We start from the raw sequence: 25430 nt of genomic DNA on the forward strand, positions 1-25430 counted from the left end.
CTGTTAAGTGTCTTTTTATAGAAAGCTGAGTATTGGTGTGTGTCTGTGTGGCAGGTGCCGGTTCTCCAGTCCTCTGCTCCTCGGAGAATGACCTTCAGCCTGTGGAGGTGACCATGGCGCTCAGCACTGAGGCTCCACCCAAATGAAACGAAACAAGCGAAGGATGAACAGATTTACCACACTGTACCACAACCCACAGCACTGGTACCATGATTCAATGAAACGTAGGGACCTTCACATCATTCGGTTAAGGACTGCTCTGCAGCATAGAGCTCGACTTCCTTTTCTTTTTTAAAACAATTTCCCAAAAAACATGTCCTCTTTCATCTCTATTAATCCCCACCCTTGTAATTAGATGTTGCTTTTAGCGTTTGTTAATAGTCACACGCGGCAGTGTATGAGCAATCAATTTTTTCCATCTTAGCATGGGTGACACTGGAATTGAACAGTGAAAATTGTGACATTTGTTACTTTTTTGTATTTGTGTGCAATACATTTTTTAGCCTCTAGATATTAAAAATCACATTTCGAATTGTGACTGCTGGTGCAATACCCGTAGACACTGTACTGCCTGATCTGTGTGGAATCTTACAACTGAGTGCTGCTGCTATTAGGAAACAGATCTCGGGACAAGGAAAATGCTCACACATATTTATTGAGGAGTTCATTGTTCATTGTTTCCCACTGGGAAAAGAATCGGAGTTAGTAACAGAGTGGATAGCGGACAGTGTAAAGTATACAGTACAAATGGTGAGTATCAAACAATACCGTCACTGATAAAAGGGGGGGAAGAAAAAAAAAAATTAGTTTGTATACAGTCCACTGTCTTCTGCTCACTGCTCACTCCAAACCTCACACCGGTAGCACAAATTTCACTGCAAACTCTTAGAAAGAGCAGATGGAGAGTGAGGGCAATACAACCGAAGAAGGAAAAAAGAAACACATTGTGGTGAAACACAGTAAGATCTGATGTCAAGATACACTTGGCCGATGACAATCATGTTGTAGACAAAGGCTTCGTTTTTGGGTCAACGACATAAACCGAGCTTCACCGGCCTTCTGGGACGAGGCTAGAGCTGAATGGCGACCGCGGTTAGCGCGCTCCTCTGCTCCTCAGGAAGTGACATCACAGCACCCTCGAACTCCTGAGAGTGATGCTTGGACAAGCTTCGCAACAAAAGCACTGTGGCGTTCTGGGTTTCTGCAACATAAACACATCATTTAGCAGACATTTTCAATGAACACGTCCTGAAATCACCACCTGGTGCTATACACAATGTGTGACCCTCACCTGCATCAATATTTTTCGTAGTCAGAACTTGACTGGCGGCTGACAGTATGGTGCTCAGGTGATTCAGAACCTACAAAACAAACTGTGATTATTGCTGCCCTTTCCTTATGCGTCACAGCTATTAAACGTATTAAATGATACTATTTCCATAACGGTCGCCTCTAGCAGCTTCCCAGGTTCCAGACAGTACCAGTGCAGGATTGTGGGAATACAGAAACGCCAGGCAGCCAAACACAGTCTTGTTCTCCTCCAGGTCCTCCTTGAGAGGAAGGTGAGACAGTAGGACTGGAAACACCTGTGGGAAGTGGCAACAGGTGAACAGTGGAGTAAGCGGAGAGCAGTACGGTAAACACAGCAGGAGCAACACGCTCGGACAGAAGACACGAACGTGGCTGCCGTCTGGTACCTGGTCCAGCGGAACGCTCCCAGGGCTGCTCACAATCATTCTGCAGAGAGCTGCACACAGGTTATCGACAGCTCGCGGGTCCTCCTCTTTGGAGAGCAGGGAGGAGAAGAGGCCGAGTATCACTGGGTACTGTCTGGGACACGGGGTCAAGGGACAGGATCATCCTGGATGGACACTCCTATAAACCATGGCTCTTGAGCATGCTCCATGGGTGGGGCACATGTTTGAATGTTTACTCCATCTCAACAACTTAAACATCTCATATTTCAAATTACCATTTGGGGGGGGAAGGTCACTGCAGTACTTTACGCCCCATATTATAAATGCTGTAATAAATGGGGATTCGGAAAAAAAGGGCGCAAATGTTCTGTATGCAAGCAGGTGTTTAAGGCACACAAAGTAAATATGACTCATGGCCGTCTGCAGCGCTGAGCCCAGCTGGACGGCTCCTGTAAAACTCAGCACCACCAGTGCTGTTGCCAGAGTGAGTGAGAGGTCATTGGCTGTAAATTTGCCCAATTTATCCCGGGGCGGCTGCTCAGGATACTGCACGATGGCGGGTCCGGCAGCCTCGGCTAGCGCCCCCAGAGCGAAGACGCTGTTGCTGCGCACCTCGGCATCACAGTCCTTCGCCCCGGTGACCAGCACGGGCATCAGTTGCTCAGACAGCTCTCCGGCAAGCTGCCTGCCTCCCTGCACGCGCGTCAGAGCTTGAAGGGTCTCCCCGAGCGTCCCCACAGAGAAGGAGCGGTCCGACACAGTGCAGCATGCCTTCTGCGGGGACACACGAGCTGCTAAATTCACTCAGAGGTTTAACCTCATCACAAGTGCAGGTCATTCATCACCTCCTACTCACAGTTCTGCACCAGACCATCTCAAAAGGAAATAATAGAGCTGCTGGTGCAAGCCAACACTGGAGCAGTGAAGCTGCAGCCCTGCTGCATGTATTACTGCTACCAAGTGTAATGTCAATATCCTGCTGCATTTTTAATGCAAATAGAACTAAATAAAGAAAAAACTGCTCTCTGTTGTTATTATACACCTGCGACAGCACCACCACGTGCTTACGTACGACATGTTGGGAGGCGAAGCCAGACTCACAGCCTTGCTGACGATGAGGGGCAGCAGCTCTCTGAGATGAGGAGAGAAAGTCTCAGCTGGGACAGCGGCTGCCAGCAGGGGAATCCCTTCGCCGGCGAACTCCTGCAGCATGGCATCGTACTCAGCCTGCGCAAGAGAGCATCGTTCGTAACCATGGTAACCCCAGGACGACGCCCGCTTTCCAACCGGTGACGAAGAAGAAGTGTCTAACCTGCTGCTCATCCTCGTCATCTCCTTCGTCCGCGCCCGTCCCATCTTGGCATGCCGTCTGTTGGGAACGGAACCAAAAAGGGTCGCGAACCGAACTTGCACCCGTGTGCATATTTCTCCATTTTAAATGTGAATTGATGCAAATTTTCCTGTCTCATAATGGCAGCTCCAGAATCCAGAGCATAACAAGCTTGAGAACCTTCGACATCAATCGAAGTTACATCATTTTACCAGTCAACACAAACAGCCAGAGGACAACTGAGAAAATGGAAAGAAAACAAGGAAAACACCTCGACAATGTCTGCACATCGAGACAGCAGGACATGTCAAACCAGGCCACCGCTCACCTTCTTCTTGAGAACATCCAGGATGACTTGGCTGATGGCCAGCAGGCGCTCGGGGTCCCGCAGAGCCTCGCCCTCACAGGACTTCAGGACGGAGTTCATGGACTCCAGCACGGCCATTACCACGTGCCTCTCGCGGTCCTGCCTCACGGCCTCAAGGAAGCTGGACAAGACCACGGACAAGAGCTTCTGCAGGGCTAGAAAAAGAGTACAGGGGAAGCAAGAGGTTCTTATTTCAGTTCTGTGAGGGTTCTGCTGTAGTACCCCTGAGCAAGGTAATTCACCAGTATTACTTTGGTTTTTTTTTTTTTAAAAAAAAAAAAAAAAAAAAGAAAATGCTGCAATGGACATATTCAACATGGGTAAATGGGAATAATAGTGTGCTCCTAGATAAAAAGCTTCAGCCAAAGTAGCAAACAGTTTATAAATTTCTAAACCCGCTGGAGGAGGAATGATCCTTTAGCCTTGGAGTCCTGGACTTTGTCGCTCTCCTCTGCACCAGCAAGGAGGAGGTCCAGCTTCAGAACAAGAGGTAAAAAAGCAACTGGCTAAGGACACCAAAATCTAGGGGATACTAATTTTTTTTTTTTTTTAATATAAATTGTAATGTTTGGGGGGGAAAAGTTTCGTTAGCAAGATACAAGATCTGCTGCCTTATATATCCTGTAAACATGTTATAATATCAGCGGCTTGTCGGTGAAATGTTAGGAATTTGTAGGTGACATTGTCTATTAAACAGTCACTCTACACGGGAAATTGTGTAAATCTATTTGTTCCCTTTAACTTCAGTCTTGAAAATAAGCGTAGTTCTCAGTTTTTCCAAGTAGAAATTTGTGCTCTTTGCGTATATAGGGTTCACGACCTCTCATCATAACTATGGAAAAGTAATTTATAAGGTGAAATTTTATGTTCCTTTCTAAAACAGAAATAACACAATGTAACAAATCTCACATCAATTTTTTCTGCATTTTCCATTCAGTTTTGTTACATTAATTATACTTTTGGCATTTCTTTTTAGAAAAATATTCCACATTCTTGAAATTAGCAAGTTTTGGTGAATTCTGGCACCCTTCTAGAATGTTCTAATACTTTCTAGAATCCTCCAGTGGCTATAAAGTACCAAACTAAAACTATAGAAGAACAAGTGGTACTTCTGTCATCTGTAAATTTTAATCATAACCAAGGCAAAAATGGGCATAAGAACTTTGTAAAATTGTCACATTGTGTAATTTGCCATAGATACATACAGTATGTGTGCCTTTATTAATTTAGAAATAGAAGTTTAAGGGGTGCTGGACTGATTCCTGCCTAGGGCATCAAAAGCCCCCGCTGTCATGACTGGGAGTTTTGTTTCGGCTCCTTCACCGCCTTCTGCCTTTTTTCTACAGTTATTTTTAAATGTATCGCTGTTACTGCTCATGTCACTTTTCACTTTATTCTTTCAGGCAGAATATTTGGAAGGGCGCTGGTCAAATGAACCGAAGTGATGCAAGTCAGAGAGGCTGCGAAGGGCTACCCTGGTAGTTGTCCTCAGTGGGATTCTCCTTCCACACTTTATGCTGAGCTCTACAGAAGTAGCCCAGTGCCGTGAAGGCGGCCCGACGGACACCTTCGTGTGGGAACTGCAAGAGATCGAGAAGACAGAGCTCAGACCGGCACTGGGATCACTGCCTACGGCGCATGGTGGAGACGGCCACCCATCACCTACATCGCGCAGCTCGTACACCTGCTGGAAGCTGGACTCCAGGTAGGGCAAGAAGGCAACGCTGTCAGGACAAAGACGCAGAGAAGGAGGTATTAGCAGGTGATGCATCAGCCTGTCGCCACCTTTAGTAACACGACAGCAGTGTCTCTGTACCCCGTGTTGAAGGCGATTTCACCCAGGGCGTCACACGCGTCCTCCTTCTCATCAATGTAGGCGTTCTCAACACTGAACCTGGACCAGAGCAAACAAGAGATGACCACGAGTGGCACGGTGGCACAGCAGGTAGCACCGGTGCATCGCGACTCCTAGGCTGTGGATGCAGACTAGAGTTCGAATCCAGCTCAGTCTCTGCATGTTTGCCTGTCCATATTTGTGTGGGTTTCTTCCAGGTGCTGTGGTTTCTCGCAACACGTGTTTCAGGTGAACTGATAACTAAATTGCTCATAGGGTGTGTGCGCACACGTGTTACACAGCTCCAGTGTACATATGCTTGAACGACTGTAGGCAGCTTACTGTCATGCATCTAACACTAAATCACCTTGGATAAAGGTATCAGATAAACACAAATCATAATAACAGTGATCTAAAGGTGTGTGTGTATACAAACAACCCACCCAACAATATCTCTATCTTCTCCCTCATTTTCACTATTTTCTTCCAAAACAGAATCGCATTCTCCCCCCTCCTTCTCATCATCATCATCATCATCCATCAGAAGAAACTGCTTGTCCTCCTCATGGTGCGCCTGCAGAAGGGTAAAAATAGTGTATAGCGCTGCATGAAAACAAAGCCACCACAGTTCAGTCGGTGCGCTCTGAGGACACCTTATGCTCACCGTCACTCCCTCTGTGGACTTGAGCGCCAGGACCATGATGGTGGTGACAGCTGGGAGGTGAGGATGGAGGCAGTCAGGGCTGATCGAGGACACAGCCGAGAACAAGCTGTACCTGCAGGGAAATGCACAACCAGCCGAATTAACCAAAACGCAGGCCGTTCCGCTTAACGCGCACACGAGTGTCCAGCTAGCGCTCAGAGGCGGATATAAAGTAGGGCCCGTACGTGCAGCGACGCAGGTCAGGATCGTCCACGGCGTCGGTAAGGTTGAGGCCCAACTGTACACACTCCGCTGCCAATGGGCCGAACACGTCGTGGCCCACGGTACGAGCCAGCACCGACAAAGTATCTGCGCAGGAGCAACAAGGACAAGTAGACACGTCTATGAATGGTGCTGCTCCAAACGTTTGCCGAAATTTCCGGAAACACTCTCCCTCGCAGAGGCCTCCCTCATACCCAGCGCCTGTGTCTGCAGGGACCTCACTTCATCCCGAGTGTCTGTCAGGAAGCCCTTCAAGCTCTCGATCACTGGGGGGAAGTACGGCACAAGGAGCTCCTTTCCTGCATTGGCTGTGGGAATAATGGGGAGGCAGAGGTTACATGCAGTACAGTTAGAGGGATGGATGAAAGACAGACAGACAGACAGACAGACAAAGCTGAACGTTTACCAATGGCCCCAATGGCACTAACTGCCAGCTCCTTGATCTTCAGGTTCTCTGAATGGTTGAGGGCAGTGAGCATGTTGTCCATCAGGGTTGGGAGGTAGGGCTGGATGTCCTCTCCTGGAAGGGATGTGGACAGACGAGCAACGCGTCTCCATCACCAAAGTTTCCAAACTAGTAAATTCAAATTGTTGTAACAACAATTCTTTCCACTTGATATAAAAAGGTAAAATTCTCACATCGGAATCCTGGACAAAGGAACGGTACTTAAATATGCAGCAGAGACTGTGAGCGACACCATGCTACCACCTAGCCTGAAAGCAGGGTGTTTGTCTTACCCAGATTCTCCAGGAAGTTCTCCAGAGCGTAGAAGGCTTTCGTGACGTGGCCCGTCTTGGAGTGGTTGAGCCCGGACAGGTATCCTAGCAACAATGGCATCAGCTCCGCACTGTACTTGCTTATCTGTGGCTGAGAAGGACCAAGAGTAAGAAATTAGGAACCTCCGTTGTCCTCAACTTGGGTCTGATTGTGATTAAGAACAGTTCTCTGACCAACAAGGTGATAAATCGGATGACAGCGATTCATTCAGGATAGACTCCAAATGAGAAGGAATGTCATGTTACCACAAGTTGCCCAGCGAAGGAAGGACAGACTCACCTGCAAGTGCTCTGAGAACTGGCCGAGGGCGAAGAGAGCGGCGCTGCGCACCACCTCGCTGTTATCCGACACGCTGCGACACACTGTCTGCAGCATGGACGACAGCATCCTGCCCAAGAAGAGCTCTGGCAGTGAGCGTGTGCCGTGTCAACAGCCCTTCTCAGAGTACGGCTCCAACACGTATTGCAGGGTCTCTTTGATACTACAGGATTTAAACTCACTTGTTACGGATGTGATCTGCGCAGCCCTCAGCCAGCACTGCCAGACACATGAGGCCAGCCTTGCGCTCGTAGGGGTTCTCGCTGGTTAAGCAGGCCTCTGTCAGGGGCATCTGGGAGGAAAGGGGGGGATAGATAAATTTTAAAAAAAGAATACAGTATGGCAGTACAGTGACAGTAAAGTACAGCAGTACACTAACCAGCTGCGGGAAGAGTTTCTCAGGGGGCAAGTGGAGAGCCAGCGAATCAATCACCTGCAACATAGCAATGCTCAACAAGGGAAACGACTCTCGGGCAACTCAAAAATAATGATGAGTCTTTTGATAAGGTTAATTACACTTAAAAACACAGGACCCCGATAAGTTAAGGTACACTAGCACACCCTTACCTGAGCTGCCAAGTGTTTGGGATTCTCACTGCCATTGTCGTCGTCTTCATCATCATCTTCGTCTTGTGCCCTGTCTTCTGGGTCCTCCTGGCCTGGAGGGGGCGCTGTGCTAAGCACAGGGAACACAGTCTGCAGGATGGGGCTCAACAGCTTGTGCTTCAGAACAGCCTGTGTGAAAGGTGTATGTGGTGAGGTTGCTGTAAAGGGAAACATTTGTGCAGCCGTTCGGAGCCTCGAACACCTGGGCATTAAACCAATCACTGTCTTACTACAGTATAGCCATAACTACAATATACCGTTATTGCTATACAACTATCTATGAGTGAGGCTGATGGAGAAGAAGAAAATGGCGAGTCACCTTGCTTTTGAGCCTAATGAGGACAGAAATGCAGGACAGAGCCTTGACACGCAGCGAGTCGCTGAGAGAAGTGTCCTGAGTGACCTGGCAACAAGTATACAGAATAAGAGAGAATAATACCATATGACTACAAGTTCCTTACAAGCCAAGGAACACCAATACGAAACATTCAAAATTCTGCACACAAATTGTGTGGCTGTAACAATTTCCTCGGCACAAACCTCCAGACAGAAGTAAACGATTTCAGAGATGTAAGGCACAAGGATGGACACTTCGCTCTCGATGAGCTCATCGAAGACCTCCATCGCTTCGCTGGCCTGGTCCTGATGGAGCACAGACACACTGAGAGGGAGACCACTGAGAAATGGGAGATGGTGCGAGAGCTGTGCTGGGGGACCACCCACCTGGTCGCACTTGATCAGGTGCTTGAGGGCCACGATGAGCTTGGGGATGAGGGCGCGCATCAGGTTCTGAAATCGAGTTGTAAAATATGTGTTGAGTCAAATGGTGATGAAGGAGGCACGAGTCAACACACTCACACACTCACGAGTCTGCCCTGCCAGGCTCTCACCATCTCCTCAGTGCCGGTGTAGGCCGTGATGGCGGTGACGGTGAGGATGGAGTAATAGAGGCAGCTGGGATCGCCAAGCTCCTCCAGCACACTACTGAACAGCTGCAGAAGCTGGCAGTAATGAGGCTTGAAAGGCTCTGGGTTCGACTCCACCACCTTGCTTAGCAGCAGCAAGCCCACCTGGTGTATGGAAGAGACCAAGTTCGTGAAGTCCGCAGCAGAAAGAGCATCAGTGTTGCTGGCAGGCTACTTCTCTGTAACAGGAACGCCAAGGACTTCACCAGCAAGCAAAGCAACCGAGTTCATATTTTGGATTTTACATCACGATCATTAAAGACATGTTCAAACTAAAGCATCCTTGTCCAGTACAGTGTGGTTTCCTGAGGCCCAGCTAAGCACAAGTATTCCTATGTTTTACATCTAATTTATTTAACAAATGCTTCTCTCCAAAGCAACTTAGAGTGATTATTAACTCGTATTTATCCGACACCTTTATTCAAGCGGAGAATGATCTCCAGGATCAAATTCGTGTCCAACTGCACTGTCCAAGGTGCTGAGAGGCACCAGCACTACCCGCTTGCGCAAGGCACCGTACTTGTCTCTCCTGGGGGTCAGTGCTCCTCGTGGACTCGTTCAGCAGCAGGAACAGCGTTGGCCAGCGCTCAGGTGACTCCCGCTTCACGAGCGCAGCGCTAAGCTGGGACAGAGAGTGCTGCACCGAGTGCCTGAGGTAGAGCAAAGACAAGGTTACATGAGCTCTGAGCCAAACACCAACACACACATACACACACTTATTCATTCAGCTGTTGCTTTTCTCCCAGCAACTTGCAGTGTTAAGCAACTAACAATCATTTACCCCTTTATACAGCTCAGTAAATTTACTGGAGCAATTTAGGGTAAGTACCTTGCTCAAGGGTACTGTAGATGAAGGCGGGATTTAAACCTGCAACCTTTGGGTCCAAAGGCAGCAGCTCTAACAACTATACTACCAGCCCCAAAAGAGCTGCTGTCAGGCCTAACAGCAAAAGGCAACAACTTCATACTAACAAGTACTGTAATAATTAATATTCCTCCTACATCATGTATGAGATTCAAAAACACACACATACTTACACCTTCTCTTTCTGGAAGGCGTGCAGCACCTCACACTTCAGACTGCAGGGTGAAAAAACACATTAACAATACTAAGTGTGCAAATAGATGAGCATGAAATTACAAATAAACATTCCCCCTGCCCATTTTTGGCAACTTTGACACTAAATTTGATCTGATCTTTCTGTGACTTCTAAGAGTGACTGAATGAAGCCTGGGAGAGAAACAGTGACACCAGCACTGGTGTTATGTACTTTCCTTGGTGTGGAAATTAAAGAAATGTGTGGGGGAAAAAAATCATTTACGGTCAGTAACTGGTTGCAGCACCTTTAGCTGCAACGACTGCAACTAAACGCTTTCTGTAGCCGTTAACCGTGGTCTCGCAGGGGTGATGTGCGAGGCTTGTGCGGCACACCGTCAGCGCTGTTAGTGATGCAAGCGGATTCCCGACTTTGCGACGATGCCGAGGTGAGAGGAAGCCTGACCTTTCCCTGTGCTCCGGTCTGATCTTCTTCCAGTGTTTCATCACTCTCATTCTCAGCATCACGGCCGCCGACTGACGGATCTAAGAGACAGAAACATTTAAAAGCAGCCACTTTGACTCCAGCGAAAGAGTTCCGTTTCTCTACCGAGTCCACACCGCTCAGAATCAGCAGCATGCGGCCATTACGGTGTTGTCTTGCAAGCCGAAGGTCTCAGGGTCAAATCCCACCCTACATCCAGTCTGCATTTACATACCCAGGTGCATTAAATCATTCTATCACTTAACTAGCTTTAAATAAGGTCACCAGCCAAGTGATCAATTAAAAATGATATAGGTGCAGCAGGTGGCATAGTGTTTAAAGAAGTCGCCTTACACTCTGGAGGTCCTGTGCTCAACGCCCCCTTTCTCTTCTGCCACCCTTGAGCAAAGTACTTCGCCCAAACTTACACAGTATAAATATTCTACTGTATAAAATGGATGCGGGGGCGCGGTGGGTTGGACTGGGTCCTGCTCTCTGGTAGGTCTGGGGTTCAAGTCCCACTTGGGGTGCCTTGCGACGGACTGGCGTCCCGTCCTGGGTGTGTCCCCTCCCCCTCCGGCCTTACGCCCTGTGTTGCCGGGTTGGCTCCGGTTCCCCGCGACCCCGTATGGGACGAGCGGTTCTGAAAATGTGTGTGTGTGTGTGTGTGTGTGTGTGTGTGTGTGTGTGTGTATAAAATGGGCACAAAACTATAAGGTTGACTGTATAATATTGGAAGTCACACTAGAGGAATGTGAAAGGTTAACAATGGAGATATAGACAGAAATCACTAAGAATACAGTCTGTATTACGCTATATGGCTGTACTGCAGCGCGTTGAGATGTTGAACGGTTGCGTTCGTACCTGTGGGTCCGAGGAATTGATCATCACCGAACACAGAGACGGAATCACCGCCGGGTCCCGGAACGCCTGCTTCAGCTCAGCCGTGGCCTGAGGGGAGAGCGCCATCATCAACAGGGCAACGCAGACACTATCCCCAGACACACACACACACACACACACACACACACTCTTTCTCTCTCTCTCTGTAGCACAGTCACACAGCTTAGGAACTCAGTGGTATTATATGTGATGCCCTTCTCAATGTTACTCAGTCACTCTACAGTACTCATACTCTATATACTAGTATCCATGGGTACTCAGCAGTATGCTACATTACTCAGTACTGCACAGTACTACTTTGTTGTTAGTAATTTGCAGTATTCGCTTCTACTCTGTGAAACTCTACAGTTGCTCAGCGACACTCAGTGATTCAGTGCAGTGCTCAGTGGTATTCAGTAACGCTATAAAGTGGTGAATTCAGCGGTACTTTATATCACCTGGTGGACGAGCGCGCCGTCGGGCTGCGCGAGCCGGGACAGAATTCCTTCCAGTTCCTCCGTCATCGCGGCTCTTCGCAGAAGGACAGATCAGCTCAAGACAGCTGCTGCGAGACACTGATTTAGAAGTAACACGAGAGTTGTTTCCTCCTCCTCCTCCTTTTCTTCTTCTTCTATTTTTTTTTTTAAACCAGGTTCACGCTACAGGTCAGAGGAACACGCCGCTAAACCGACACTCCGCCACCGCTCTGAAGTGCTCGGATACTAAAATGCAGCAACTGCTCGTGCCTCAGTGTTTCATTGGCTCAGCAGCTCATTGGCTGTCGGGCTCAGCAGCTCATTGGTTATGGAGCTCAGCCGCTCATTGGTTATGGACCTCAGCAGCTCATTGGTCATGGAGCTCAGCCGCTCACTGGTTATGAAGCTCAGCCGCTCATTGGCTTAACGGCTCCCCATGCCGGCCCTCGGCTGCTAACACGCTGCGCGGAAACAGTCTTTGACACGCTGTTAAAGGGACACGAATGTCGCTCCAATCCAATCTATAGACGAGCGCCGACTGTCGCACTGGAGGTTGGCGTAGCCTGCATTGGACAAGAGTCTGATGGAAATGGAAAAATAAAGAAAAAATACTCGGAATTTACAAGTAATTGTAGACAAACATGTAGAGTATATGTAAAGCTTAGTTATAAAATGTAAAAGAATACACATTATCATTTATCCCAATATTCAGTCTAAAGTTTACTGTATTATCTGTCACACACACACACACAATGTCTACAGCCGCTTGTCCCGAGCGGGGTCGCAGCGAACCGGAGCCTAACCCGGAAGCACAGGGCGCAAGGCTTGAGGGGGAGGGGACACACCCCGAACGGGACGCCAGTCTATTGCAAGGCCGCCCCAAGCAGCGGTCAAACCCCAGACCCGTCAGAGGGTAAGCCCCGGCCAAACCCGCTGCGCCACCATGCCCTCCACCTTTACTGTATTATCTGAAACATAAACTTTTTTACTGAAATATTATTGGATTAAGTCGGAAATTAGATGTGTAATGGTTTTTTTTTTAATTACACTTCAAAATATTTACTGGTAATCTTCGTTAAACCAAAATTTCCTTAAATACTGTATTTTGCGACATTTTTTTTCTCTTCGTCGATTGCTCTTGTCTTGGCTGCGTAAGTACCGATCGGGGATCGACTAGAACGGCTGCGTGTCAGATTTCGCGCGAAACCGGCGCAGGCTTTTGGCGCTCATAAGGCACGCAACGAAGGCGGTGCATCTTTATCCTCAGGCATCGTGTTTATTTATCTTTTTTGAGTAAGTTCATACACGGCTAATTCGCACCGTGACTGAAAAAAAGGTAATGTTGCATGGAATTCGTGCATATTTGCATTTGCAAATTCAATTGGTGTCGAGTATCAGTATATTAGCCTGCAGACAGAGGCGCTTCTCAAGCGACTTCCACCACTCACTCTGTCCACAATAAATTAATGATTAAATTCACCACGACGTGTTGTGACTTACACTGCTAGATATACTACTTACTGGGTCACTCATCTGTGCATTGACGTGATTTATTCATTTATCAGACGCTTCTTCAAAGCGATTTAATGATAATAATGTACATAGACTAGTCAGAGGTGGGTAATAAAATTTGTGCAGCGAGTAAGTACCTTTTCCTAGAGGTGGGAATTGACCTGGTGACCTTTGGGTTTAAAGGCAGCAGGTCTAACCACTAACTTACTGCTCCTAATTTTAATATGAGGTGTACGTCGCTTTGGAGAAAAGCATCTGCTAAATGAATACATGATGATGTACTAAATGTAACAGAAAATGCCAACCCCTCCCCCAATAACTACCTTTACTCCCATTTAGGACCTGCTGACGCAGTACAGGGTTGCTGTTCTCCAGTGCCAGGAAGAACAGGGTGAGACTCCAGGCCTTCGCAGCTGCAAGTACACAGCAAGCAGCGTAGATTCACACGAGGAAACCCTCATAAACACAGGGAGAGCATGTAAACCCCATTGAGACCGAGACTTCAGGCATGGAGCGATGAGGCCGCGGCGGGTGGCACGGTGGCACAGCGAGCAGTGCTGCTGTCTCGCAGCACCTGGGCGGTGCAAGCGAACGGGGTTTTGATCCCACTCAGTTTATGTGGAGTTTGCATGTTCTCCCCGTATCTGTGTGGGTTTTCTCTAGGTGCTCTGGTTTCCTCCCACAGTCCAAAGACATGCTGTTCAGGTTCCCCCATAGTGTGTGAGTGACAGAGAGAGAGAGAGAGTGTGTGTGTGTGTGTGTGTGTGTGTGTGTGTGTGTGTGTGTGTGTGTGTGTGTTCCACTGATGTATGGATGGGTGACCCAGTGTAAGTAGTGTATCTAGCAGTGTAAGTCACCATGGTGAATAAGGTGTGTGGGTTCATAACACTACATAGAGTTCATTGGAAGTCGCTTTAGAGAAAAGCATCTGCTAAATAAACAAATGTAAATGCTACCTGCTGCACCACTCTGCCATCCTCATAAACTAGAGGGTGACAACAGTATGTACAGTTGAATTTTTGCTTTTGTGCGCAGGCTGTCAGTCGCTATGGGAATTCACGGCCTTGCAAAGCTGGTAGCAGACCAGGCCCCTTCAGCCATCAAGGAGCATGACATCAAAAGCTATTTTGGTGATAATTTTAACATTTATTACTTAGTTGATGCCGTGAGTGCAGCTTCAGAGGGTTGTTCTCCTGCAGTTCCCGTGGTTTGTTGACTTTTTGTCTTTTCTTGCTCAGGACGGAAGATAGCGATAGATGCATCGATGAGTATTTATCAGTTCCTGATTGCAGTGAGGCAGGATGGCAATATGCTGCAGAATGAGGATGGAGAAACGACCAGGTATGTTCCGAGTGCTGCATTATTTTAATTATTTACACACTTACTGTCAAGTCTGTATTTAGAAGTTACGTTAAAATACATTGGCGCAATCTTGTCATGAAATACAAAACATCATGCAAACCAAAGTATTGTGTGTAAACATTAACTTTCTGTAAAACCCCATTTTTTTTTATTTCCATTGGGAAATCAAGCTCCTTCAAATTTCTGAATAGTTTATAATTGAAGCAAACTTCACAAACTTCAGTACAGAAGGGTAACGTTGGCCTAGATCACCTAGTAAAAGGGTTCCCCTGTCTCTTGCCTTTTGATTTACCATTTCTTCCCATGTATCTCCTCCACAGCCACCTGATGGGCATGTTCTACAGGACAATCCGCATGCTGGAGAGTGGAATCAAGCCTGTGTATGTGTTTGATGGCAAGCCACCGCAGCTGAAGTCGGGGGAGGTAGCGTCGTCTTCAGTGAACCTTAGACTTCTCGCTGCAGTAGCTTTGCACTAGATGCTTTACCCTGAATTGCTCCCCTAAAAACTTGGCCATTGTAAGAACATCGTATACAAATCTGATATTTTAAGTAGCTCAGCTAAATGTGTAATAACAAATACAAATGCATCTTTTATAGTAAATTTTTGACCATTTTGACAGTTTAGTTTACCCATATGCACTTGACAAGTGTTTTCTCCTGCCAAACAGCTGACAAAGAGAGGGGAGCGTAGAGCAGAGGCAGAGAAGCTTCTAGCCCAGGCACAGGAAACAGGTAAGTGCCGGGCTGTGGGACCGCAGCTACGTTGCCTGTACCTGCCTGTGCAGAAGCCTGACTTGCCCTTTGACAATGTCTTGCCTGGCAGGAGAACAGGAGAACATTGATAAGTTCAGCAAGCGCCTTGTGAAGGTCACCAAGCAGCACAACGACGAGTGCAAAAAGCTCCTCACCCTCATGGGCGTGCCCTATATCGAGGTGTGTCTTCCTCCTCCTTCATTTCAGTCGTAACTCCTCCTCTCCGTGTCATCGCTCCGGTCGCAGCTGCAGCGCAGTTACTGAGCGTGAGCCTTTTCTTCAGGCACCCTGTGAAGCGGAAGCCAGCTGTGCTGCGCTCGTGAAGGCGGGGAAGGTCTTTGCCACGGCGACGGAGGACATGGACGGCCTGACGTTTGGGACAAACGTCCTGCTGAGGCATCTAACCGCCAGCGAAGCCAAGTAAATGTTTTGCTGTGCAGAAACTTGACAGATGACTTTAATCGCAGAAGATTTTTGTGGTGCATTGGGAGAGGGGTTTCACCTGTAATGTCTGTTGTGTCCGTTATCTGCTTTGCCTGCCTTTTCTCCGCAGCAGTAATTGTACATCCAGAATTACGTGTAACTTGACTTAAATCATTTGGCTCTTCTTCCAGGAAACTGCCGATTCAGGAATATCATTTCAGCCGTATTCTTCAGGACATGGCTTTGACGCACGAGCAGGTACTCTCTCTCACACACACACGCACATACATATATTATTTATATAGTGTTCTGAATTGGTCTCTGTTGCCACTAAGATTTCCTGATCATTTTTCTCTCTCCTGTCCTCTCTCTCCTGTCCACACTCTCCCTCCCTCCCCGCTCAGTTCATAGACCTGTGTATCTTGCTGGGCTGCGATTACTGCGGCACAATCAAAGGTGTAGGACCTAAAAGAGCCATGGACCTCATTCGACAGCACGGCTCCATTGAGAAGATTCTGGACAACATCGACCTTTCTGTGAGTCCTGCACTGCAGATGTTCAGCGTTTTATAATAACTTTGCGACTCCAATTGTAAAATTGCACTAACTCCTGTATCTGTTCTTTCCATTCCACCAAGGTAAATCTTTACATTAAACAATAACTATGAGATTTAAACCAGTAATGATAAAGTGCATTTTTAAGTGCATAAAAGCTGGCATATGGGCAGTTTAAGGGAGATGTATGTATTCTCAATTATTGGTTTAAATGTATTGCAGTGCATATGTATAAAGGTTGTATGCTGCCTATATCCATATGCACAGATGGACAATTCCACTGCAATTTGGTAACTGACAGTCCCTTTATTGTCTGCAGGGGGTACAATTGTAGAATTGGTACAACCGTTGTTTAAAACCGGTACTATTCCTTGTAGAAATATCCCGCACCAGAGGACTGGCTGTATAAGGAGGCTCGTGAGCTGTTCAGGGAACCAGAGGTGGTGAACTGCAACTCTGTAGAACTCAAATGGAGTGAGCCGGACGAAGAAGGACTCGTCCAGTTCATGTGCACTGAGAAACAGTTCAGGTGTGACAATATTTGGTGGTATTAATTTGTCTGAGTGCTTTTAATCCATACATCTATTTTCCTAAGTCATCTGCTTAGGGAGAACTATAATGGGGTTTTAGATACTGAAAGGCATGACTTTTTACAATAATATGGGAAGTTTATTTCTTGTTCGGATGTTGAACACACACACACACACACACACACACATTTTCAGAACCGCTTGTCCCATACGGGGTCACGGGGAACCGGAGCCTACCCGGTAACACAGGGCGTAAGGCCGGAGAGGGAGGGGACACACCCAGGACAGAACGCCAGTCCGTTGCAAGGCACCCCAAGCGGGACTCGAACCGCAGACCCACTGAAGAGCAGGACCCGGCCCAACCCACTGCGCCACCGCGCCCCCTGGATGTTGAACAGTACAATTTATTTAAGATGTATGCACAAGTAGCTGGTCTTCAAGGTAAGTGATAGTACAAGGTTGCTACTTAATGATGCTCATGGCTGATCTGTGTGCAGTGAGGACCGTATCCGTAACGGCTGTAAGAAGATTCTGAAGAGCAGGCAAGGCAGCACTCAGGGTCGCCTGGACACCTTTTTCACCATCACGGGGTCGCTGTCGTCCAAACGCAAGGTACCCTTGGCCTGTCTCTTTACTGTGGTGAAGTTGAGATTCTGTTTCAACTTTGTGTATCCCTACTGCTTCGTAGACTTTGTTTTAATTGATCACTTATAATTCGATATATTTCTCCACCTTTCAGGAGCCTGAGGTGAAAGGGTCAGCCAAGAAGAAACAGAAAACAAGTGCAACTCCAGGAAAGTTCAAGAAGGGCAAGTAGTGTGGAGAAGGTGAACCGTGGCAAGAGGATGTTACAGGAAGAGTGTTAAGTGGATGACTGACGTGCTGACCTCCAGCTCTTTAATAAGCAGGAGCTCTACAACAGGAGGAACTTTTAGCAATAAATTCAATGCTCAGTATTTTACTAATAGATAAGTTTGTCTTTTTGTTCATGTTAAAAGCAATGTGTCCGTGGATGACCTGTAAATCCATTGTAACTTGAAAATAATAAATGTGCTATTGCTTTTTTTTTTTTTTTTTTTTTAATTTAAAATTATGTTAGACTCAGCACATGCACAGTGATGGTGGTTTGGCAGTGGCACTGACCAGCATGGAATGTGCATTGTTTTTATTTTCCCTGGTAAATGTCCAAGCCAGAGGTTCCTAACCTTTTCTGGACCACAAGCCCCTTTAAGACTCTGTCTGCTGAATGCTGGAACAATGTCCATAAATAAATTCTGTGAACATATATTGCACTGCATTCATTTCACTGAAACTTTGTTGCCTTTCAAGTATTTATTTTTAACTGATAATATTTATGATGAATTTTAAATTGCTGGTGTGAACATCTGGAACTATGCACATCTTTGGGGGGGGGGGAGAAACTTCTTGTAAAGGTGATACTCATTGCTCAGCATTGCAGTAACACCCAGAAAAGGATATGGATAAAAGACTGAAAGCAAAACAAAGCAAATAGTTTCTTTATGGACTACGGTTACAGAAGATATTGTGTTTCCTCTTGGGTTATATTCATCTAGGAGATCAGGGTTTGAAGGAATAATTTAATGACTGTACATCTCAGTTTTTTCATGAACTAAGAATATAGCTTCTAAATAAAATATAAGAAATATATTTACAATTTTTGTTAGAATTACAGTGTATCCAGTATGATGTCTGTTTTACTGCTTTTTGATGAAGCTGATAGAGATGATTTTCATAGTTTCAATAGTGAATATGAAAGAAACTTAAGATGGAAAAATTATACTACTACTCTGTTACTTCTTTTGTGTGCAGTTATTGAGTTTAAAAATGTAATTGGCCTCTGAGTTGAATCAACCTAACAGTAATTAGAGGCAGCTGTTCATGTGAATAATTTGTTAAACATTAATATTCAGGTTTAATTTAGGCCATCAAAAGCTGGAAAACTACACGTGCACCATGCTCAGCTCAGATGGAATGTTGAAGCCCTTCGGAGAAGTTTTTAAGGGTTACTACATGGCCATGTTTTAGGCTCTGAACCTCAACCGTAAGGGTGACCGCCATGGGGAACTTGCCGCAAGCAGAGTAAAACTGTAAGTAAGGTCAAAAAGAAGCCTAGAATAGCACCTTGGACATGGAGCCTTCTTGCCTCAGATAAAGTCGCTGTGCATTACTGAAGACTCCAGGATGAATGTTCTGTGGAATGACCTAAATCCAACTGAGAAGCTGTGGACTGATCTGAAAAGAGCTGCTGATCCTCAAAACGCTGAAACGATGCTGCATCAGTTCCGAGTCATTGGCGTGAGACCCTGCTCAACAGGTACAGGAAAGGTTTAGTTGCAGCTGTTACACCTAAAGGGGAAGCAACCAGCTGCTGCTTGGGCAGGTGTTACCCAATATTAACTTCTACTTCGAGATCTTAATAAATTCATAGTAAAAATCTGCAGTAAAGCAGAAGGTCATGGAAGATCCCAATACTTTCTCACAGCCCTTTAATTGGATTGATGTAAATGGCAGCGGTTTTGGAGACAAGGCTGCTGTTATCATAATAATAATAAGAATTATTATAATAAACCGGGTGACGTGGTGGCACAGCGATTAGTGCTGTTGTCTCACAGCGCCTGGGTGGTGCGACAGGATGTGGGTTTGATCTCTGTTCAATCCATGTGGAGTTTGCATGTTCTCCCTGTGTCTGCGTGGGTATCCTCCAGGTGCTCTGGTTTCCTCCCACACTCCCAACATATGCTGTTCAGGTTCACCCATAGTGTGTGAGTGACAGAGACTGTGTGTGTGTCTTCCACTGATGTATGGATGAGTGACCCAATGTAAGTAGTGTATCTAGCAGTGTAAGTCACCGCGGTGAATAAGGTGTGTGTGTTGATAACACTACATAGAGTTCACTGGAAGTCGCTTTGGAGAAAAGTGTCTGCTAAATAAATGCAATAATAATAATAATAATAATATTTAAAAAGATTACACGTGAAGCTGAGAAGATCGTGAGCCGTGCACCGACTCCTGGGGACTACAGTTCCCACAGCGCGGGCAGCAGGTGCGGAAACCCCGAGTTACGACGAACCGGTTCGTTATTTAACTTTCATTTTCGCTTTTTGTGCTGAGTAACTGTGTGTAGCGATCGATCGGGCGGCGACACGGGGGCTATTTACTTAAAAAACGAGGTAAATGCGCGCACCACTCGCGTACTTTGGGGTAATTTAGCGATACACTGAGGCGGGACCTTATTAATAAGCAATAATCAATAACGTTGATTGATGGACACGATGACTTCCTTAGAGATCCGTCCAGAGTCCAAGAAAAAGGTGAGCTCCATAATTTTCAACAGATGACATTTCATTATTATTTATTTTTTTATTTATCTATCTATTTTTAAGCCTCCTGTACTGTAACCTGTTGTACTGTGTGACCCGGCTGTGTTACAGTGGCAGTGCAGTAAAACACAGTAAATCCACACTGGTGCCTGTGTGGTCCTGGCCTGCTCTTTCCAAAATGCAGTTACAGCAGCATCTGGCAAATAAATAATATTTTTTTGCTCATTTAACTCCTTTACCCAAAACTATTTACATCGATTTACAGAGCAGGGTGGCTTTTACTTAGGCAAATCATGGTAAATACCTTGATCGTCGGGTCTACAGCAGGAGGTGAGGTTCAAGCCTGAGTCCTTCCAGTCCGGAGGGAGGGACTTAAACCACCGCGCCATCTGCTGGCCCCCCTAGACTTGGGCAGATGGGACCGTTAGTGGTGTTGCTAATAAAGCTCTGTGTCCCGTGTCTCTTCACCGCTCAGGTTGATGACTTCTGCAAGCAGCTCACCAAAGAGGTGAGTATGGATGCTGCGCCCATTTTTTTTCTGCCACGGAAGGGCGCGTCGTCGCGTTCCCGTGTCCCTGTAACCGTGTCGCCGTCTCCGTGTCCCAGGCGGAGTCGTTGGTCTCCACGTTCTTCCCGCAGAAGATTGCCGAAATGGACGCTCTGCTACAGGTGAGGAGAGAGCTGGGAGCTCAAGGTGCTGAGACCTAACACTTGTGGTGACCAGGGACAGAGATCAATTGGATGTGTGTGTGTGTGTGTGTGTGTGTGTGTGTGTGTGTGTTTGTCTCCTCCCAAGGCCTCCCTGGGCATAACTCCAGAGGACCTGTCCTCTCTGGTGGCCCCGCTGGACATTCCCATACCTGACCCTGAAAAGGAGGAGCTGAAGAGGAAGAAGAAGGAGGAGGTAACATCCATATTTCACACATATTTAATTCTCTCACGACTGCGTGAGGAAGAGTTTCTTTCCAGAGTAAAGCACGGTAATCTGTACCAGCAGATGCAGCGTTTCACTTGGGGCTAGGAGAATTTGGGACGAAAAGGAATGGATCACGTCTTAGTTACCTTGGTCAGACAAAGTGCCAAGAATGTGCTTAACCTGGACATTCTTTATGAAATTTAATAACAAATTAGAGCCAAAACACCCCTTTGTAGAAGCGTTCTTTGCCATCAGACTCTTGACCTTCTGGATCCTAAGTTGGGTGTCTCTCACCTGGTGTCTTTAATCGCATCCATCCTCTCCTGTTTGTTCTCCACAGAAAGAGGCGAAGGAAGGAAAGAAGGACAAAGACAAGGAGAAGGAGAAGGACGAGGAGGAAAAAGGTGAACATTAGACATTATTTTGTCAAATAGAGCGGTTTCCAGACTTTGGGACATGTGGAGTGTTGAGTTTTCATGAGAACCTACTAATCATAAAAAGCAACCAACAAGGTGACGCTCTGAGCTCCCAGTGGAGAGCGCAGTTGTGTTTTGGTTCGAATCCCACCTGTGTGATGTGCTTTTGATGGAGCAGCTCTTGAGTAGAAGCTTTGCCTCTTGAGTCACCATATCTGCTGTCCACCAGGTCCACCCTGTGGTCCCATTGCCATCAATGAGCGAGTGGAGCGTCTCCTGAAGGACATCAAGCCTCACATCCAGACTCTGAAGGAGAAACTCAACACGGTTCGTGACCCCCATCCGTCTCTCAATGATCTTCTTCATCTCGGTTGCCCGGCCGCGTAGCACCAGGGGTGGTAGAAGCGGCGTACTGTACACTCCATGCCTTCAACTTTGTCCCATTCGCCTGTCAGGTGTCAATGTGGGTGCAGCTACAGATTCCCAAGATTGAGGATGGAAACAACTTTGGAGTCGCTGTGCAGGTTGGTGGGTCTCACGCTGCGTTGGGTGCTCTGCCCACGTGTGCAGGAAAGCATCTGAAAACTAATAATTTTTTTTTTTTTTTTATCAATGGAAATTAAGTAGTTGTGCAGTGGTGTAGTCGGTATGTTCTAAGACTGGCCACCGTTTGGCGCTTGTGTGTTTGTAAGGCACTGGCACCCACACCCAGCAGCGCCAAGAGGCGGCCAGTCTTAGAACTTATAAAGTCATCATGTACACAATACTAATAACAAAGATCAAGTGTAGGAGAGGTCTCAGGCTGTTCTCTCACAAGTCATTAAAATATAGAATTATGATGTTCTGGCATTTTTTCATGTTCTCGTAAATGTTAATTTTTTAAAAAATATTTTAATTTTTTTTTTTTGTTTTTGCAGGAGAAAGTCTTTGAATTTTTAACCAACACTCGCACTAAAATAGAGGGATTCCAGACACAGATTTCAAAGTAAGAGACGGCTGGCGATGACCGCACTCAATTACTCACCACTTAATGATGACTGTATGTGCAGGAAGCTGGAGATCATCAGCAGGGCTTTCGCTGGAGCCCTTATGGGGTCGCCAGATTGACGTGAGCTGTGCCGCGTTTGTGACCAACGTGTGTGTCGGTAACGTGTTGTTTGCAGGTATTACAGCGAGAGAGGAGATGCTGTCGCCAAGGCCTCCAAACAGCCACATGTGGTCAGTGTGAAAAATTCTGATTTGCTGCTGTCTCTAATGTCTGTAAAATATACAAGCGCTCAATCGGTCATATTTCTGGAACGTTCTTCCAGCTTATTTAAATATGAACGTGTGAAGACGTTAACGTGAGGATTACACAATGTAACAGAATTTTTTTTTGCGTTTTCTATTCAGTTTTGTTAATCATACTTTTGGCATTAGTTTGTACTATATGTCAGTTTTGAGAAAAATATTCCACATTCTTGAAAATAGCACATTTTGGCAAATTTTGGCGCCGGGTTCCGATCACCGAATATTCCAGTACCTGATGCTTAGGATCTGATGCTTTCTGGAATGTTCCGGTGCCTTCTGGAATCTGCCAATGGCTTGTAGGTTTCAGTGATTTTCTAGAATGTTCAGAGACATGCAGGATATCTTTTTTTTGTTAATAAATGGGGGGGGATGCGGTGGTGCAGTGGGTTGGACCGCAGTCCTGCTGTCCAGTGGGTCTGGGGTTCGAGTCCCGCTTGGGGTGCCTTGCGACGGACTGGCGTCCCGTCCTGGGTGTGTCCCCTTCCCCCTCCGGCCTTACGCCCTGTGTTGCCGGGTAGGCTCCGGTTTCCCGTGACCCCGTGAGGGACAAGCGGTTCTGAAAATGTGTGTGTGTGTGTGTATGTGTGTTAATAAATGGTGTTTAAAATCTCCTAGTATAGCATACCTTAAATGCGTGAGTGAAAATTCCAATAAATTCTTGAAGAACTTCATAATAATAGTGAAAGTAAGATTCTGTGGCTGAAAGTGACACTCCAGAAGAGCCAGTGGTATTTTTGTCATGAATAAACTAATTATAATCAACCGAAAAATCAACATAACTAAGAACTTTGAAAAATGTTGTTACGTTGTATTATTTCTTACAAATTCCTGGAAATGCAGTCGATGAACAGGGCTTAAGGCCACCGCACACTTCTTAAATGTGTGCGAGGTGGTTTTTCAAGGTGCGGCTCGGCGACGGTGCCCGGTGTGTCGTGTTGTCATTCTGTGCCCTCCTCGCCCCCTTGTTTCAGGGTGATTATCGGCAGCTGGTGCACGAGCTGGACCAGCATCAGTACTGCGAGCTGCGCGTCGTCATCCTGGAGATCCGCAACTCTTATGTGAGTCAACAGCCCCCCCCCACCATCCCACTCTCACCTGTTTTACTGTCCTGGGTACAGTACCATATCCAGCTCGGTTAGGAGCTGCGGTATCCAGGTCCGGTGAGAACAGTAACTTATGAGTGATGATTTTCCCTAGAACGGCTTAGTTTTACCCTCTTACCACAGCCCATGTGTGTGTGTGTGTGTGTGTGTGTGTGTGTGTGTGTGTGTGTGTGTGTGTGTGTGTGTGTGTGTGTGTGTGTGTGTGTGTGTGTGTGTGTGTGTGTACAGGTGCTGCTCCACTTTCAACATATGTGATCTGTAGTGTGGTGGTTAGTGCTGCTGCCTTTGGACCCAAAAGTGACAGGTTTAAATCCCCCCTCTAGCTGTAGTACCCTTGGGAGAGATACTTACCCTCAATTGCTCCAGTAAAATTACCAGTAAGGTTTTGGTCATTTTACACTTTTCTCCGAAGTGACTTACAATGTTAAGCTATTTTACAGTTATTTACCCATTTATACAGCTGGGTCATTTTACTGGGGCACTTTAGGGCAAGTACCTTGCTCAAGGGCAGTACAGCAGGAGGTGAGATTCAAACCTGCAACTTTTGGGTCCCTTCTGGCTGTAGTACCCTTACCATAAAGTGCTCCAGTAAATTATCCAACTGTATAAATGGGTAAACAATTGTAAGTCACTTTAGAGAAAAGTGTGAGATAAATGAATACATGTAATAAGTTCTATAAGGGTGTATAGATATTCGAGACTTCCTGTCAATGGTCATGCGGAATAATGTAAATTTACTGTGGTACATTTCTGATGCTGTAGTTCAGCACTGCTAGACCCTTAATAATTCCCATTTATTGTTCCAGACCTCCGTAGTCCAACAAAGTAACATAAAGGTCTCGGCAAGGTTAGATACAAAGAGGCCACTGCTTTACTGAAGGAATTAAAGCGCTTTCTGCTCTAGGAAACATGTTAAGGTGACATTTGGCACTGAACCCAGTGTCGCGGAGAGTCGGCGTTATTTTGCGGTAATTTTTACTTCAGCAGCGGTCCCCAGCACTCCTGTGCACAACATTATACGATGTCTTCTCTCACATTTGAATGACAGTGTGTCGCCGTGTCGGTGTGTTTCTCACGGGTTCAGCGTCGCTGACAAAGGCACTCGGTCATTTGTCACCTCTCCTAGGCTGTGCTGTACGACATCATCACCAAGAACTACGACAAGATCAAAAAGCCCCGGGGAGACGGCAAGGCGCTCATCTACTGAGAGACGGTGTCCACACACACACACACACACACACACAGAGTAACTGGACACCACCTCGCTGCATTGACACTTGTCTGTATTTCATTCCCATTTACAAATAAAGTGGTCAATTTCGATTAAAGTGACATCTGTATTTTTAACTTCTAAAAATAATCCTCTGTAAAGTGCAGTTTTTAGGTCATCGCCTGTCATTTTTAACATTGCTGAGCCTTCGTTCCCCTCGGGCTACTAGGGGCCAAATCCTGACTGGAACCTTTAACAGAATCTGCACACACTGGAAATGAGGTGTCTGTGAACGATCAGCAAACAGATCTGATCATGTGC

General features: G+C 46.5%; 3 protein-coding genes across 4 annotated transcripts; 2 read left to right on the top strand and 1 right to left on the bottom strand.

The window, feature by feature from the left end:
* Window positions 1-647: 647 nt before the first annotated feature.
* On the bottom strand, window positions 648-11953 carry LOC108927561 (importin-4-like). Of its 2 annotated transcripts, none has more exons than XM_029246122.1 (30): window positions 11681-11953; window positions 11205-11291; window positions 10323-10402; window positions 9859-9900; window positions 9341-9470; window positions 8746-8925; window positions 8579-8644; window positions 8396-8497; window positions 8175-8258; window positions 7817-7984; window positions 7629-7682; window positions 7432-7541; window positions 7211-7319; window positions 6892-7021; window positions 6560-6673; window positions 6348-6461; window positions 6117-6240; window positions 5893-6004; window positions 5672-5802; window positions 5211-5288; window positions 5061-5118; window positions 4869-4974; window positions 3356-3549; window positions 3010-3066; window positions 2799-2924; window positions 2245-2468; window positions 1698-1830; window positions 1482-1586; window positions 1292-1361; window positions 648-1201 (listed from the first exon to the last, which is right to left on the bottom strand). In XM_029246122.1, the coding sequence occupies exons 1-30, from the start codon at window positions 11744-11746 to the stop codon at window positions 1071-1073; spliced, it is 3285 nt and encodes a 1094-aa protein (XP_029101955.1). In that variant the 5' UTR covers window positions 11747-11953; the 3' UTR covers window positions 648-1070. The 2 variants fall into 2 exon arrangements, with proteins under 2 accessions (XP_029101955.1, XP_029101954.1); XM_029246121.1 differs by having other exon boundaries at window positions 2245-2471.
* Window positions 11954-12894: 941 nt separating this feature from the next.
* fen1 (flap structure-specific endonuclease 1) lies at window positions 12895-18016 on the top strand. Its single transcript, XM_018741090.1, has 13 exons — window positions 12895-13034; window positions 13550-13601; window positions 14246-14340; window positions 14449-14551; window positions 14893-14995; window positions 15242-15305; window positions 15397-15506; window positions 15610-15746; window positions 15941-16007; window positions 16154-16285; window positions 16681-16832; window positions 17331-17445; window positions 17573-18016. Exons 3-13 carry the CDS (start codon window positions 14259-14261, stop codon window positions 17648-17650), a joined length of 1143 nt encoding a protein of 380 aa, XP_018596606.1. The 5' UTR covers window positions 12895-13034; window positions 13550-13601; window positions 14246-14258; the 3' UTR covers window positions 17651-18016.
* Window positions 18017-19954: 1938 nt separating this feature from the next.
* LOC108927746 (proteasome activator complex subunit 1-like) lies at window positions 19955-25138 on the top strand. The gene is made up of 11 exons (XM_018741244.2): window positions 19955-20165; window positions 20650-20682; window positions 20781-20843; window positions 20971-21078; window positions 21431-21494; window positions 21736-21833; window positions 21962-22030; window positions 22424-22491; window positions 22670-22724; window positions 23768-23854; window positions 25026-25138. Exons 1-11 carry the CDS (start codon window positions 20118-20120, stop codon window positions 25104-25106), a joined length of 774 nt encoding a protein of 257 aa, XP_018596760.2. The 5' UTR covers window positions 19955-20117; the 3' UTR covers window positions 25107-25138.
* The last annotated feature ends 292 nt before the right edge of the window (window positions 25139-25430 follow it).

This window comes from Scleropages formosus, chromosome 19 (assembly GCF_900964775.1).
Source record: "Scleropages formosus chromosome 19, fSclFor1.1, whole genome shotgun sequence".
Lineage (NCBI taxonomy): Eukaryota > Metazoa > Chordata > Actinopteri > Osteoglossiformes > Osteoglossidae > Scleropages > Scleropages formosus.